General features: G+C 36.8%; 1 protein-coding gene across 1 annotated transcript in view; it reads left to right on the top strand.

Moving 5' to 3' along the window:
- The first annotated feature begins 766 nt into the window (after positions 1–766).
- thoc1 (THO complex 1) overlaps positions 767–16695 on the top strand; it is a 65099-nt gene continuing 49170 nt past the window's right edge. The window contains 1 exon segment of the mRNA XM_020935599.2: positions 767–931. Coding sequence (XP_020791258.2) covers positions 927–931 — 5 coding nt within the window. The 5' untranslated portion in view covers positions 767–926.

Genomic DNA, 16695 nt, shown 5'->3' on the forward strand with positions numbered 1-16695 from the left:
GACTTCTGTGCAAATTATTTGTTCTTTCTTTTGCGTTAACTCCAGAAGTCTGTTCAAAATAAATTTTGTCTGGTCAAAGACATTTTTTTGTTGTCGTATACCTCTTACTTTGAACATGTCGAGCCAGCTTCCACACATGGCAATACATTTTTTTCCAATGAAAACACCTGCAATTGAATAAAAAACATTTATAGCCATACTCTGAAACACTCTAAGCAAAGCAAAAGATTCTCCATGGAGACAAACAAGCGGTGAACTCTCCACCAGAAAAGTCACACAGTGCACCTTTAACATGTCTTGCATATTAAATATTTAGGCAGAGTCATAATAAACTTTAACGTGAAACACATTGAGAAAAAATCATAAGAAAATAAATGAGCTCAGTTGTAATTCAGCTTTAATTCAAACCATGAATCAAGCTGCTGCAAAGTGGGTGGAATTTTTACCGCACATAAATGAACCCAAGCATAAATGTCACAGACTATTTTTTATTACCGTTCAATAAATTATCCAAAACAACAATGATGAAATAAAATGATCTCTCACTAACAGCTTGACTTGGCATGTAAAGTCACCGCTCTAACAATGAGATCACCTGACAGCCTCGGGCCAGCTCCAAGAGAAATTCAAGGAATCGCTTCCTTACCAAGAATTTCAGTATTTTCAGAGAATATTTAATGTTCTATAAAAGTTCCTCCTCTTTGCACAAGTACTTAAGATAATGTGGCACAGAAAACAGTCAAAGTTCGATGAGCACTTTACAAAGTAGGATCTTGTGGCGAGACTTTGCAAAGTTTGTTTTAAAATATGCAAAATATTTAAAGGGGAGGAAGACATGGATTTGCGAAAAAATACTTGGAAAAGCAAGCGCAGTATCAGGATTACCTAACTTCATTGCTACATTCATGGACATTATATAATCCTCAATGTGGTAAGTGCATTTTTATTATATTAAAAGGAACTATACATGAATTTTATTGTCTTAAAAATGTGAAAAAACAACTAGATCAATTTAAGCAGTTTGCACTTGTCCAAAGTTTAATCAATCAGTCAAACTTTATTTATTAACAGAGATTATTACAAGAAAAGTAACATAAAGTGCTTTACAGTGATTAAAAACAATCCCACATTTCCTTCCACCCACCTACCCTCCCAGCCCCCACAACCAAACAACACACACACACTCACACACACACACACACACACACACTCACACACATGAATAAATATAATAAAATATGTATTGATAAAAACAAGTAAAAGTATAAAATTTCAGTCAAAAGTTAAACAGGTGGGTCTAGAGCAGGGATGGGCAAACTACGGCCCAGGGGCCATATGCGGTCCTCTAATCTTTTTAATCCGGCCTACCAAACTTGAATAATTGTAAAAATAATAATAGTGTTTTACAAGTAATTTCAATAAAGTGTAAATACCGTGGGACTTGAAAGACACATATTTTGTTGTAATGATTTTCAATGACGGAATATTTCAGTAACATGGGATATGTTTTCTATCATATCGCATTTTTTTTGTTTTTTTTTTCTTATGAGGTGGATTACCCTTCTGTAAAATTTACAAACCATTTGTGGCCCACGAGTCAAAAAGTTGCCCACCCCTGGTCTAGAGTCTACTCTTAAAACCAGGGTTCGGGGGTTTAGTAAAGTTACTCCACCCTCACCTTACGCATTCTGAAAATCCTCATTACTCACTGTGATGAGTTTACGTTTAAGCACTTTTCGCAACTTTTTTCCACAACAACTAGTATGCTAACATGCACTTCCTGATTAATGGGCAATAAAAGGCTTTTTCGGTTTCATATGTTTTTATTCATGTGCAACCAGACATGTCATTATATGTCATTCAAACAACACAAGTAAACACTTTTTTTTTTTTTTTTTTTTTTTTTTTATGCAGATAAAACATAATTTATAAAATCACTCAAGAAAAAAAGAAAAAAAAAAAAAGAGTAGTGTCATACAATATAATAATAACAGAATGATAATAAATATACTACTGCTAATATTAATAACAAATTAAAAATAATAAAATAAATAAATAAATAGAATAAAATAATAATTAGACCAGGTGTGTCAAACATACGGCCCGGGGGCTGGATCCGGCCCTCCAAGACCTTTAATCTGGCCCTCGGCTGATTTTCTACTAAAATATTTTAATGATATTTTCTATTAAAATATTGGTAATTTTCTGCGGTTCTTAGCATAGCAACGTCTCCAGCGTCTCTGTACGTGGCCCCTCCCACCAGAGCAACACAAATGAAAACTTGTCTCTTTCCAAACGCTCTTAAAGGACGATTGTTTTGACTGTTGACCGTGACACCCTCATCAGCAAAATGCCAAAATGAGAAAAGTGGAGCCGAGTGCAGGATTTAAAAAAAAAAAAAAAAGATGGACTTATTCCTATTTACATACAAGTTAAAGTTAAAACTTTGTGTTGAAATTGCATTTTTCTTAAAGTTTCAGGTTGTTCATAATATTATAATACAGGGGTGGGTAAACTTTTTGACTCGTGGGCCACAAAAGGTTCTAAAATTTGATGGAAGGGCCGGACCAGGAGCAGATGGATGGAGTTTTTTGGTAATCCACCTCATAAGAGAAAAAAAAAAACATGGGATATGTAGAAAATATATCCCATGTTATTGAAATATCCCATAATTGAAAATCATTACAAAGCATTACAACAAAATATCTGTCTTTCAAGTCCCACGGTATTTACTATTTATTGACATTACTCGTAAAACACTGGAAATTTTTATTATTTTTACTATTATTCAAGTTCGGTGGGCCAGATTCAAAAGATTAGAGGGCCGCATATGGCCCCCGGGCCGTAGTTTGCCCACCCCTGTTATAATATTTTGCAAAAGAAACAGTTCATCAATTAAAAAGGTTTCTGGAATAGATTTACGTTTCTCTGCACAAATATTTGAACTTATTGTTATTTTTGGGGTTTATATGACATGAGTTTTCTGATCCTGCACCTCTGGGATCAAAGTAGGTTGGATATGGCCCTCGGACCAAAATGAGTTTGACACCCCTGGTCTAGACTGTTTCAAAAAAGTCAGTAAAACGCTTTTTAATGAGCTGAAGACAGTGCACAGTTGAATTCTTCAAGCGCTGCTTATACCATATGTCTGTACTGGGGCAAGACACATTTTGTTCAAAAGCACATTTGCAGGCCCTGTGACAATACTTTCTACTCTGCACGTGACTTGATTCCACTTTGGCTAGAATTGATCATCTGTTTGGACACGCTGCAGTAATAATTCTTTTATAGAGATATTTAAAGTGCGTTTTTCAGTGTGTGTGATACTTCCTGGGATGACAGCTCTTATCGGCATGAACATTTTTGCCTGATAAAGTGAGGCAGGTGTGGGAGATGAATTGGACATGGGTGTAGTCTGTTGGCATGTCAGCAGCGGAAGGCCATCCAAGCGTTTTATCAAAAAGAGACCGGAGGAGATAACTCTGATTAGTATTCAAAATATTATTCCAATATTAATGTAAAATCACTTTAAAGATGAACTGGGTGGATAAAACGATCTGCATTTTTTCAATATTTAATGGGGCACAATCCAACTTTTCTGGTGGGGACCTGCTTCCTCTTGGAGATGTTATTGTTTTGTCTGGAATATTCCACAGTACGGCATTAAACATGTTTATCATTTATGTCATCATGGGTGTAACTTGACCTAGTAGTATTAACTGCTTGTTTCACATGAAGAAAGATAGCAAGAGTCATGACATACTGGTGCACATTCCATGGAAAAATAAAGGTTAAATAAATAAATAGATGAAACAAAGCCATTAAATCTCCATGGAGACAAGCAGGTGGCGGACCCCAGAAAAGTTACATACCTTTTAAGTACACATTAGCATTAGCATTTTTACCTGGTCCTCGCAAGCCCCGGGGTTCCAAGATGGCCGCCCATTCAAGTCAATGGGCAGAGCTCAACGGTGCATGATCCCAGATTCGCCTTTAGCACGGCGAGGTGCTTCCAGTGGCTGTGGGCCGACCGAGGATGCGCAGTAGTGCTCTTTTCTCCCGTGGGCACACGCAAATGCATGCGAACGCACAGAGCGCGGTCTTGTGTATCATGTGATCGCTTTGACCAATCAGAGCGAGAGGAGCTAGAGCGGAGCAGAGCGAAGCCGGAGCTAACAATTATAAAGCATTTTTTAAGACAACTGAAGGATTTTGAGCTGAGAAAAAGTGGATGATCTAAAAATAGATAAAAATCGCCACAAAATCTGATATTATTGAAAGTTGTAGGTCCCTTTCAGCCGAACAGGAGCACTTTGTGATTATCTTGCGCTCTATGAGAAAAATCTTCTCTCGGCCTATGGGATTTTTTTTCACTGTAGTTGCAGTGAGTGTCACTACGTCAACACAAGGCAGCTACAAGCAGCAACACCCTATCCAGTTATTTTAATACATCCATGGGTCCTTGAAGGGTTGACCAGGTTTTGTATTCACCCTGTGTGTGTGTGTGTGTGTGTGTCTGTCCACCCGCGATAATTTCACTATTTATGGGACCGATTGTCACCAAATTTGGTACGTGGGTCAAGCCCCCATGCCCGTGCCGCAAAAAAGTTTGCTGACGATCCGAGGTCATTTGAGGTCACACTGGTCAATTGAACGGTCGGAATATTGGCAATTTCTGAATCATCTGCAGCCTAAAATATTCACCCAATCATCACACAAGTTGGCACACACATAACCGGGGCACACTGGATGTTACAGGTTGAAACCGGTCAAGGTCATTTGAAGGTCAAGGTAACCAAGGTCAAATATGCGTTTTTGGTCATAACTCTGCGAAGGATCAAGCTCGAGCAACAGGAGTGTCTCAAAATCTCAGAAAAATATTATCTATTTATAATTCTATGCATTTTTATAGTAAAATATTAATAGTTTGAGATAATCACTACTTCTAACAGTTCCTTTCTCTTTCAGTGTTTGCCGTTAAAATTCTAATTGGGACCAAAATAATTTCCATTTCTTGTTTTTTTTGGTGATACACAACACACTGATCTACAGTCACACAACTAACATATACGCATGAAAAATGACATTTTGGTTCCACACTAGTAAACACAGACATTCTCATGTGTGACCAATATCACACAAATGTTCATGGGCCTGTACAGATACACACATTACATTGTGGATATAACGATCATGTCATATGGGCTGGACTCCTCATAAACTGCTTCTGTGCTGATGAACTGACCCACCGACGCCTCATGGGGACCAGGTTGATATTTCTGATTGCACTTGTATGATTTATGATTGAAACGTGTTTAGAAGCAGGACTGGACTTTAAAGCATTACAAATATGACAAAATCCAAGCGAAAGTATTTAATCTAATCCAAACAATGAGTCTCGTGACATTTAAAATATAAATGCCAGTTCTCGTCTGATCCTGGAAGATAAGCAGGGTTGGGTCTGGTTAGTGCCTGGATGGGAGACCGCTTGGAATTCCAGGTGGGGCAGCATTGACTCTAGTGCATTCTTTTGTTGTGTACTTGGGCAAAACACTTCACCCACCTTGCCTACTGTGAAAGCGGTGTACGCGTGAGTGTTGGTGGTTGTAGGGGCTGATGGTGCAGATTGTCAGCTATTAGTCTACGCCAGGGCAGCTGTGGCTTCACTAGTTTACCAGCAGTAAACTAGAGTTGTTTAAAGTGCTCTGGGTATCTGAAAAGGAGCAATATACAGTAAATCTAATGCTTTGTTATTATGACATATTGACCGGAAGTCCAGTTTCAGCTTTTGAGAAGGAAACAACTCTAAAACTCTAGATAAATCAAAACATGAAAATATATATATGATGTTTTAGTGAAGGAAAAACATGATCATGCCATGTTTTGTATTTATATTTTGTTTTGTTTGTCCGTGTGTTTTTTCAGACTCTCAAATATTGCACTAGCCAACAGCCATCCACTCTCACTTTCATGGTGTATGTTCTAAGTGTAACTAAGGATACGTTTACACTGAAATGAATCACCGTATCATCGTATCAGAAACAATTTGCATCCAAACACGTCATCTCTGTGTCCGCAAGTCTTCCCTATCCACACAGCTTTGAGCATATTTGTTTACGTTTTACAGAAACAAAACTTAAAACCACATGGCTCATTTACCTAAACTAAGCACTAAAAAAACAGCTCACTATTGTGTCACTGATGTGGTTCAGCTTCTGTCGGACTTAAAAAGAATTCAGTGGAATATGAGTGTTCTTTCTGTGACAGAGGGGTGTTCTGTTGTTGGTGAGTCTGTTCTGTGCTTCTGTCTTGTTGGAGATGTTAAACTTTTCAGAGATTATACATCTGCAGGTCGTACACAGAGACCGTATATATGAATGGATATATATTCTAGTCTTAGTGTTTTGGCAGTGAATTACTTTGCGGCGCATAAACCTACATCAGAGTATCAGTGTTTTCAGGTGTCCACACAGTGCTGGATCAGATCTGTACTCAGATGAATTCGTGGGAGCTGGAGGCACCAGATCGTTCCACCTCTGGAGCCGTTTTCAATCGGATTAGTGTGAACAAACACTGCATCCACAACAAAAACAACTCGAATATGTACTAGTATGAACGGGGCCTACATATGATATCAATATTCACTGGGGGTGTGATGCTAAATCTGCACTTTGTTTGAACACAATCTGACCAGGAAGAACTGATGTAGTAGCTTAGTTACAACAGGTATTTGTGCTGTTAAATAATTCTCTCACACATAAAATTACAATATTTTTGGTGAAAATGAAACTCGTTAACAAAACTGTGAACACTAGCATTTAGTATTCATATTTTCTTGAGTTTTCAGACAATCTTTAAACTTTTTTGACAGTGTTTGCTTATGTGTGTATTGTGTCACCATGGTAACTGCTGAACGTTCCATCCATAGACATACAGTGTGGTGTTGCGGGAAAGTATCAATATTTCAACAATTCCTCAATATTGCTCTTCAAATTTCTCTAACAAGCTTCTAACAAAGAATACAACTTCTATCCACTTTACACGACACGGTCCCCCTTGCCCCTTTGTCCACATTGTACTAAGTGGTGGTCGTGTTTCAAAGGAAGGGGACAAGACAAGGTTGCCCTTTTGACCCTGTCTTCTTTCCCACACAGACAGGCAGTAATGGGCTCTTTTCTTTTGTTTTGGTGAATTCAAACAGAGCTATTTAGCCATTTCCTTCACCCCAGTGTCTGAGACTTGTGTATCCGTCTCAGCGTGACACGCGCTCGCTACAATGAGCTGTCCTTTTAAACAATGGCGTTCACACCACTCTTGTTTAGATGCCAATGAATTATATTAGTGCTGCTATTGTCTGTGCCGGTGTTGGTGAGCACTAAATCATGCACTGTCTTGTTGGTCGAATAATCTCAGTACATAAAGGAGGAAGAGGGTCCGCCACATGCTCATCTGCAAGGCTTTGGTTGGAAAGTTCCACAGTATGGCATTAAACCTTTCTGTTGTTATTAAAGGTGCTATATTACACAAACTTGACTTTTATGATCTTTGAGCCATGTTAGAATGTTGTGACCAACTCAAAAACATACCTGGAGTTGTGTTTTGCTTCATCCACACATGTTTGAGTAATCCTTTGTTAAAGTTCAAAATGCTCTGTTCCACCTTGTGATGTCATGCAGCAGTAGTTTTCAAGATAATAGATCCTTTTACAGTAGACTCAGTAGAGATTGGGATTTCAGGGCTGAAATGATCCAGATGATTCTAATGAAGGTGTATGGAGTTTAAAAACACAGTGGAGGACTTCCTGTAATACCACATGACATCACAAGTTGTTTTCTGTTTGAAAGAAGAACTCCTAACATAAATATGCAGGGTTTGTGTGTTAAACATGTGTGAATGAAAAAAATAATTCAACTCCAGGTCTGTTTATGATGAGGAAACAACATTACAACATAGTGTATTATGGGCAGTTTAAAATCTATTCAGGTCACGTTATGGGCTAAATTACAAGTCAGATCTATGGAGAGGTGATTGTGCTCTGTGTAAGAATGATTTTTTGAAGTATTTTTGAGCAATAAAAATTCTGTAATTGCACCAGTGCAGAAATAATAACTAAAATTCCATTTTGTAACATCTCCATGGAGACAAACAGGTGGCGTCTTTTGTCCATTTGGATAAATATGTCCTTATACAAATAAATCCATGCACAGTATCTGCGACTCTTTTTATACTTTGCAGTGACATCAGGCTGGGGGTGTTCTATATGCATCTCTATTGGTGGAATATTCAGCAGTTACCATGGTGACATAATGCACACATTTGCAAACACAGACAAAAAAAAAAAAAAAAAACATTGTATTTTGTTTGTTTCAGGAGCCTGTGATCCATATGAGCATTCATGATCCTGTTTAGGAGATTGACTTTCAACTAAAAGGTGAGAGTGACTAATTTTATGTGTGGGAGATTAGTTTAAGCACACAAGTCAGCTCACCTGCTGTAGTTTCAACCAAGTCAGCTCTTTCTGGTCAAAAAAAAAAAAAAAAAGATTAAAAGATCAGATTAAAAGTTTAACTTCAAGAACAGAGCTTCTAACAGAGCAGTGCTTTCACTTAGAATCACACCCCCTGGGTCATACAATAAGCACATGTATTCTTCCATTCTGGCCTTTACAAATGTAATAAACACATTTACACATGTAAACCTTGACACTAGAATCGATATGGGCTGCTTCTCTTCTCTGACTTTTTTTTTCTCGAACACTTTTTTTTATTAGTCATCACTTTGCCAGAATATCTTAAGTGTTTCTACAGTATACCCAGGCAAAATACAAAAGCAAAATACCAAACATACTTAGACACATTTCCCTGAAGAAAAACACACAGTAGGAAACATGTACATTTAGTTAGAACAACTAACTATATTTTGCTTTCTATTGTGATTCACTGGTTAACAGTATATGTGGATATGCATCTGTGTCACAGCATCACAGACCACAGGAATGTAGGAAATGAGAGCGCTACTGGAACTCATGCTTAAAATACTGTATAAAAACACACACATAAATCACTTATCTAGGCTATTTTGTGCAAAGTGCTACTGTAATTCAAAAGAAGTAAAGTATAAGCATAATGTACTTTAATTTTATGTTGTGTTCAGTTGTGATGATAAGAAGACAAGTAACAAAGGGCCTGTTCATTGTCACAAAGGGCAATGGAAACAACTGCTCAAAAGACAGTCCACAGTCACAAACTCGTGATAGTTTTTATGATTTTGAACAGATAAATGCCATTTTAAAAACTAATTGGATGCTTGCAGTTGACACTTTTTACAGCAGTGTTTTCAAAATCTAAATTTGTTTTACTGCTATCAAAATATGATAATACTCTTTAATGTAGAAGATGGTCACAAAAACTAAATACTTTTTGGTATTTTTTCAGAAGAGACATCAGATTTAGTAATTCTCTTCAGTTGTTATTGAGATAAAGTTTGTGATTCAAATTTCCAACATGTGAAGACATCAGAATGACATAAATAGATCACAAATATATATAGTCTCTATAGTCTGATGCTTTGGGTGAGTTGTACATTTGTAGGGAGTATTATCTGTCCCTCTAGAGTCTGGTAGAATGGGTGAGTTGCTGTACAGTTGTAGGGAGTATTATCTGTCCCTCTGTTCTGTTTTAATACTTCAAGTGGGCTGTGTCTGAGATGATGAGTGAGCACTAATGTGGGCTAGTCAGGAGGATTAGAGTTCAGAGTTTAGGATAACTTTTGAAACTGAATGTGTGATCGTTTTTTTTATTTTGGGATTTAAAAAAAAAAAAACAGATAAATGTAATTTTAAAAACTTATTGGATGCTTGCAGTTTACTCTTTTTACAGCCGTGTTTTCAAAAGCTAAATTTGTTTTACTGCTATCAAAATATGATTCCATTTCTCCTTGATAAAATCCAATAGATCTTTTATTTACTGATAATAAAGTATAAATATAATGTACATTAATTTTGTGTTGTGTTCAGTTGTGATGATAAGAAGTCAAGTAACAAAGGGCCTGTTCATTGTCACAAGGGGCATAGGAGAAAACTGCTCATAAGACAGTCCATGTCACAAACTATTAGCGTTGTCAAAAGTATTTTAAAAAATCTGATACTAACTGAACAGATCTCGACACAAAAAAGTCACATTCACAAGAGAGAACTGAACCTTTCCTACACAGCTTTAGAATTATAGTATAACTATAAGACAACCTGGACAACTGAGGGATACACAGATAAGACCACATGGTAATATAACAGAAAATACTTTTATTTAATGTTGAAAATAATATTCTATTGTCTAAAGGACACCACACACTACAGGATTTTTCACTCTTTTTAAACGGGCGACAAAAGGTGCTCACCACAGACCACAGACAGAGGTTGCAAAGAGTGCAGCAGGATACGGCTGTGCACCACAAGCTTAAAGTTGTGAATGCACCTCCATCAGCTGTTTCCTGCCTCGAGTAAAACCAACTCGCTCTGAGACTCTTAAGTGTTCAGAGATCAGAACTCTGCACTTCTAGTTTAGATACAAGCCAAAACTGTGTTAATATTATTTGTGAAATGTGGTGCTAAACTTCAGATCCAGGATTTTTAAAGCATAAAAGATTGGCGATAAAGTCCACAGGAAGTAGAGCCACTATGGTTAATCTGCAGCTTCATCTCGATCCGTGCGCTGTGTGGATGTAAACAGACGCACATTAGGAACTACTCTCACCTTTCTACTTTCAAAGAACACTTTAAACTGAATTGATAGCACTGTTTTGTGGACTGGGTGTCATAATTTGGTGAGGACAATTTCTGTAGATGAGATCCTGCAGTTTAAATGTACATCTTGATGAGACGTGAAAAATAAAGCCACCTTATTATTTTCACTATTTACCCAGTTTGAGTACAAAGTCGGGTTGCGTTTCCTGAAGTCAGGGAGAAACAAATCACAGTCTAAATCAGGCAAATTCTCCTATAGGCGAGTTTCAGCTGACGTCATTGTTATTAAAAGCCTGCGTTGCATGCTGGGAAATATTTTGGTTGGAGGCAAGAAACACGATAGCGGTCAAACACAGTACGTAACCTCGCGTATTTATCCCCGATAATGGTAAATTCCTGCTGCATTATCGGATGCACAAATAGAAGCACGGAAGAAGGAAAATGTCTTTTTCGTATTTTGAGTGAAAAAACACACTAACGGTGAATTAAACGGCTTTCAAACATTCGCAGAGCAAACGTAGAAGATCCTAACAAACCGTGGACTCCAACAAGTTCAACAACACATTGAGACTGTATGTACTGTAACTGTAGGGGTTGAAAAGGGTGATTTGGCTCCATCGATGCTTATGACCAATTTCTGGTCAAATGGTCTTGGGTCCTCTGCCGTTAGAGTGGATAAATAACCGGGATCAATACCCTTTACGTGCTTTCTCGCTCCGTCTGTCATGTTGAATTAGTGTTTATTGCCGCCGACCAAAATAATTCCCAGCATGCAACGCGCGCTTTTGTGAACAATGAAACTCGCCTATAGTGTGTGGTGGCCTTAAGAGTTTTGTTGTTGTTGTTGTTTTAATTATCATCAAGGTATGGGAATCAGTACTGAGTCAAGTTTACAAGTTTAATACTGAAATTGAGTTTGAAATGTTAGTATTGTGACAACACTGCTACGTACAACCTTTGTTTATGACACCCATGACAACTGAAGCTTTTATAGGCTAATTCTACCCACCTGGTGCAATGTTTATTTGGCTTTTCCCAGCAACTAGTTTCCTTCCTGTGTTTATTTTTTTTAAGTTGCTATTATGTGACAGACAGCCTGTTATCCTAAAGCCAAATTCCATTGTGAGAAAACTACCATTGTTTTGCAAACTACGCCAAAAATGTTAAGTTCCTTCCTTAAAACCCAAGTCTATTCATTGTTTTGGTTTGTTTTTTTTGATTATTTTTACTATTTTCTACATTTTATATGCACACAGAAGACATCAAATATATAAAGTAAGATATATGGAATTATGAATTAACTTTTCTTTACTTTCTTTACAATCTCCGTAACTATGCCTGATATGTTAAAGGTACATTGTGTAACTATGTGTTTCTACGGCGGGAATGTTCCACAGTGTGACATTAACAGTGTTGGGAAGGTTACTTTTAAAATGTATTCCCCTACAGATTACAGATTACATACCCCAAAATTTAGTTTGTAACATAATCCATTAAATTACTTAAAGTGAGTAACGTAATCTGAATACTTTGGATTACTTGATTTCCTGTAGAGAAGCAAAGACGAGGATACTTAACCGTATTAAAAATATTATTAATAGAAGAGGAGGAGACACGTCCGCGCAGCATGATTTAGTCCTGTTAAATCCTGTTAAATCCTGTTTTAGTCCTGGTTTAGTCCTGGTTTAGATCTAGTTTAGCCCTGATTTTAGTCATGTTTTAGTCCTGGTTTAGTCCTGGTTTAGATCTAGTTTAGACCTGGATTTAGTCCTGTCTTAAATCTAGTTTAGACCTGGTTTTAGTCCTGGTTTAGATCTAGTTTAGACCTGGTTTAGATCTAACTTAGACCTGGTTTTAGTCCTGGTTTAGACCTGGTTTAGACCTGGTTTAGTTTCCAGCAATGAGTGGAATTACTGAAAAAATAAATTAATTAATTAAAATAAAAATAATGTGAAAACAGGAAAATACCGCCATGGAATCCATTTATTTCAACAAAGTAACTGTAATCCAATTACCACTCACTGAAACAGTAACTGTAACTGAATACAGTTACTCATAATTTGTACTCTGATTATGTAACTCCAGTACATGTAATCTGTTACACCCCAACACTGGACATTAAATAGCTCAACCTTACATTTATTCAATTAAAGTGGTTTTATAGTGCAAAAATACCTAAAAAAAACAAAACAAAACAGAAATTCTGACTGTGAGCGGGGTTGCCTCTCCACAGATTTCCACTGGAGCTTTGTCATGTTTGGTTTCCATGACGATAGAAAGGTTTAATACCATACTGTGAAACATTCCAGACAAAGTAATAACGTCAAAATACGGCGATGACATGGATGGCTGTTCCTGAAGCGTTGTGTCTTAGAGCTCGTTCACTGTGGCGCGTCTCAGAAGATTAAAATCATTAGACAAACAAAGCCTATATGAAACGTTAATTTCCTTTAACGTCACTATAATTTCCTGTGTAAAATTGACTGTCCACGAGAAAAATGTGGTAACTGCTCACTGGTGGCGTAGTGGTTTAAGGCATTGCACATACATAGTTATTATTATCACCTCTGGGTTGTGGGTTTGACTCCCAGCATCTCCACTTTTCAAGCTACATTGTTAGTGTGTATATTTATTTAAGAGTTCTGATATACAATTGCAGGGAGTATTATCTGTTACATAAGGGTTCTGATGTTGTACAGATGTAGGGAGTATTATCTGTTACATAAATGTGAGTTGTTGTACAGTTGTCGGGAGTATTATCTGTTACATAAGGGTGAGTTGTTGTACAGTTGTAGGGAGTATTATCTGTTACATAAATGTGAGTTGTTGTACAGTTGTAGGGAGTATTGTCTGTTAGTTAAGGGTTCTGATGTTGTACAGTTGTAGGGAGTATTATCTGTTACATAAGTGAGTTGTTGTTGTACAGTTGTAGGGAGTATTATATGTTACATAAGGGTGAGTTGTTGTACAGTTGTAGGGAGTATTATCTGTTACATAAGGGTTCTGAAGTTGTACAGTTGTAGGGAATATTATCCGTTCCTTCTGTTATCTGGTGCAGTGGGTGAGTTTTTGTGCAGTTGTAGGGAGTATTATCTGTTACATAAGGGTTCTGATGTTGTATAGTTGTAGGGAGTATTATCTGTTACATAAGTGTGAGTTGTTGTACAGCTGTAGGGAGTATTATCTTATCTATTTTTATTTTTTATACAACTGCGACTGCAACTTTATTTATTGTAGAGCTACAGAAGTGCTACAGAACAAATTAAAAACAATAAAACAACACACAGAATCTAATAAAAATAATATAATAAAATGTCAACATCTCAAACTGTGTGCTTTAAGAACAGACTTATATTTATTTTTAGATTCAAATCCTCAATTTAAGCCAAAGAAAATGATAACTACATAATTCCATATATTTGATGTCTTCTGTATGCAGATAAAATATAGAAAGTAGTAAAAATAAGGAGGAAAAATCACTTATCACTTGCGTACTTATGTTATAAAAGTGTCAAATATGGACTACATTCAGATAAACAAAGGTAAATGTTCAGAAGTCAGCTTTTATAGTGCGCTTCTTTTAATGTTCTGGCATATCATCTCTGTATTTTATCACTGAGAACAAAAATCAAAAAGGGAGACATTTTAAAGTGAACACTGAGACCACATGAGAACTCGGCGTCTTTCGAATAAGCACGGGAGGAGTTTCGGATGATTGTTTGAGCTGGAATTGTGAAATGCTTTCGGTTGCATTTGAGGAGGTTACAGACTTACCACAATAATTCCAAACATATAAATGTCTTGTGGTCTCTGGGAGTTTTGATTTAATACTTGAGATGAGTGAGCACTAATGTGGGCTAGTCAGGAGGATCAGAGTTTAGAGTTTAGGATAACTTTTTTAATTGAATGTGTGATCATTTTTATGATTTGGGGGTAAAAACATCATATAAATGCCATTTTAAACAGTAACTGGATGATTGCAGTTTAGTCTTTTTACAGTGTTTTCAAAAGTCAAATTTGATTTACTGCTATCAAAATATGATTCCATCCCTCCTTGATAAAATCCAACAGGTATTTTATTTACTGATAATACTCTATAATGTAGAAGATGGTCACAAAAACTAAATACTTTTTGTTATTTTTTCAGAAAAGAGACAGATTTAGTAAGTCAGATTTAGTCATTCTCTTCAGTTGCTGTTGAGATAAGGTTTGTGATTCAAATTTCCAACATGTGAAGACATCAGAATGACAAATATACATAGTCTCTATAGTCTGGTGCATTAGGTGAGTTGTTGTACAGTTGTAGGGAGTATTATCTGTCCCTCTGTTCTGTTTTAATACTGTCCTTCAAGTGGGCTGTGTCTGAGATGATGAGTGAGCACTAATGTGGTCTAGTCAGGAGGATTAGAGTTCAGAGTTTAGGATAACTTTTGTAACTGAATGTGTGATCATTTTTATGATTTGGAGGTAAAAACATCAGATAAATGCCATTTTAAAGAGTCATTGGATGCCTGCAGTTGACTCTTTGTAAAGTAGTGTTTTCAAAAGCCAAATTTGTTTTACTGCTGTCAAAATACGATTCCATTCCTCCTTGATAAAATCCGACATATTTTATTCACTGATAATACTCTGATGTAGACGATGGTCATGAAAAACAAAATTGGCATTTTTTTCAAAACAGAGACATCAGTTTGAGTAATTCACTTCATTTTTTATTGAGATAAGGTTTGTGATTCAGTTAACAGTGCATATTTCCAACACATGAAGACATCAGATTGACACTAATCGATCACAAATATACAGGATATTTAAATGTTTTTCACAGAGGACATTGTTTTGTCAGTTAATATTTGCTTCCTTTCAAACTGTATACATCAGATACATTATGCAGTGTAATGTAGCTAGCAGTGTTGGGGAGTAACAGATTACATGTACTGGAGTTACGTAATCAAAGTACAAATTATGAGTAACTTTATTCAGTTACAGTTACTGTTTCAGTGAGTAATTGGATTACAGTTACTTTGTTGAAATAAATGGATTACACAGAGGGATTTTCCTGTTTTCACATTTTGGGCTTTACCCCCTCCCCCTTTTTTTTTTTTCCTGGTAATTCCACTCATTCCTGGAAACTAAACCAGGTCTAAACTAGGTCTAAAACCAGGACTAAAACCAGGACTAAACCAGGTCTATAACCAGGACTAAAACCAGACTAAAACAGGACTAAAACAGGACTATACCAGGACTAAAACAGGACTAAAAGCAGGTCTAAACTAGATCTAAACTCGATCTAAACCAGGTCTAAACCAGGTCTAAAACCGGTCTAAAACCACGACTAAACCAGGACCAAAACAGGACCAAAACAGGACTAAAACAGGACTATACCAGGACTAAACCCGGACCAAAACAGGACTAAAACAGGACTAAAAGCAGGTCTAAACTAGATCTAAACTAGATCTAAACCAGGTCTAAACCAGGTCTAAAACAGGACTAAACCAGGACTAAAACCAGGACTAAACCAGGACCAGGAAACAGGACTATACCAGGACTAAACCAGGACCAAAACAGGACTAAAACAGGACTATACTAGGACTAAACCAGGACTAAAACAGGACTAAAACTGGACTAAACCAGGACCAAAACAGGACTAAACCAGGACTAAAACAGGACTAAAACAGGACTAAAACAGGACTAAAAGCAGGTCTAAACTAGATCTAAACCAGGTCTAAACCAGGACTAAAACAGGACCAAACCAGGACTAAACCAGGACCAAAAACCAGGACTAAAACAGGACTAAACCATGTTGCGTGGATGTGTCTCCTCCTCTTCTATCAATAATATTTTTAATACGGTTCAGTAAAGTCTGGGCTTTTTATTTTCTTTTAACAGACAAAACATCTTATGTAACGATTTGCTCGTCTTTGCTTCTCTACAGCAAATCAAGTAATCCAAAGTAT

This window comes from Boleophthalmus pectinirostris, unplaced genomic scaffold (assembly GCF_026225935.1).
Source record: "Boleophthalmus pectinirostris isolate CB_2022bp ecotype Guang Dong unplaced genomic scaffold, ASM2622593v1 HiC_scaffold_16, whole genome shotgun sequence".
Lineage (NCBI taxonomy): Eukaryota > Metazoa > Chordata > Actinopteri > Gobiiformes > Gobiidae > Boleophthalmus > Boleophthalmus pectinirostris.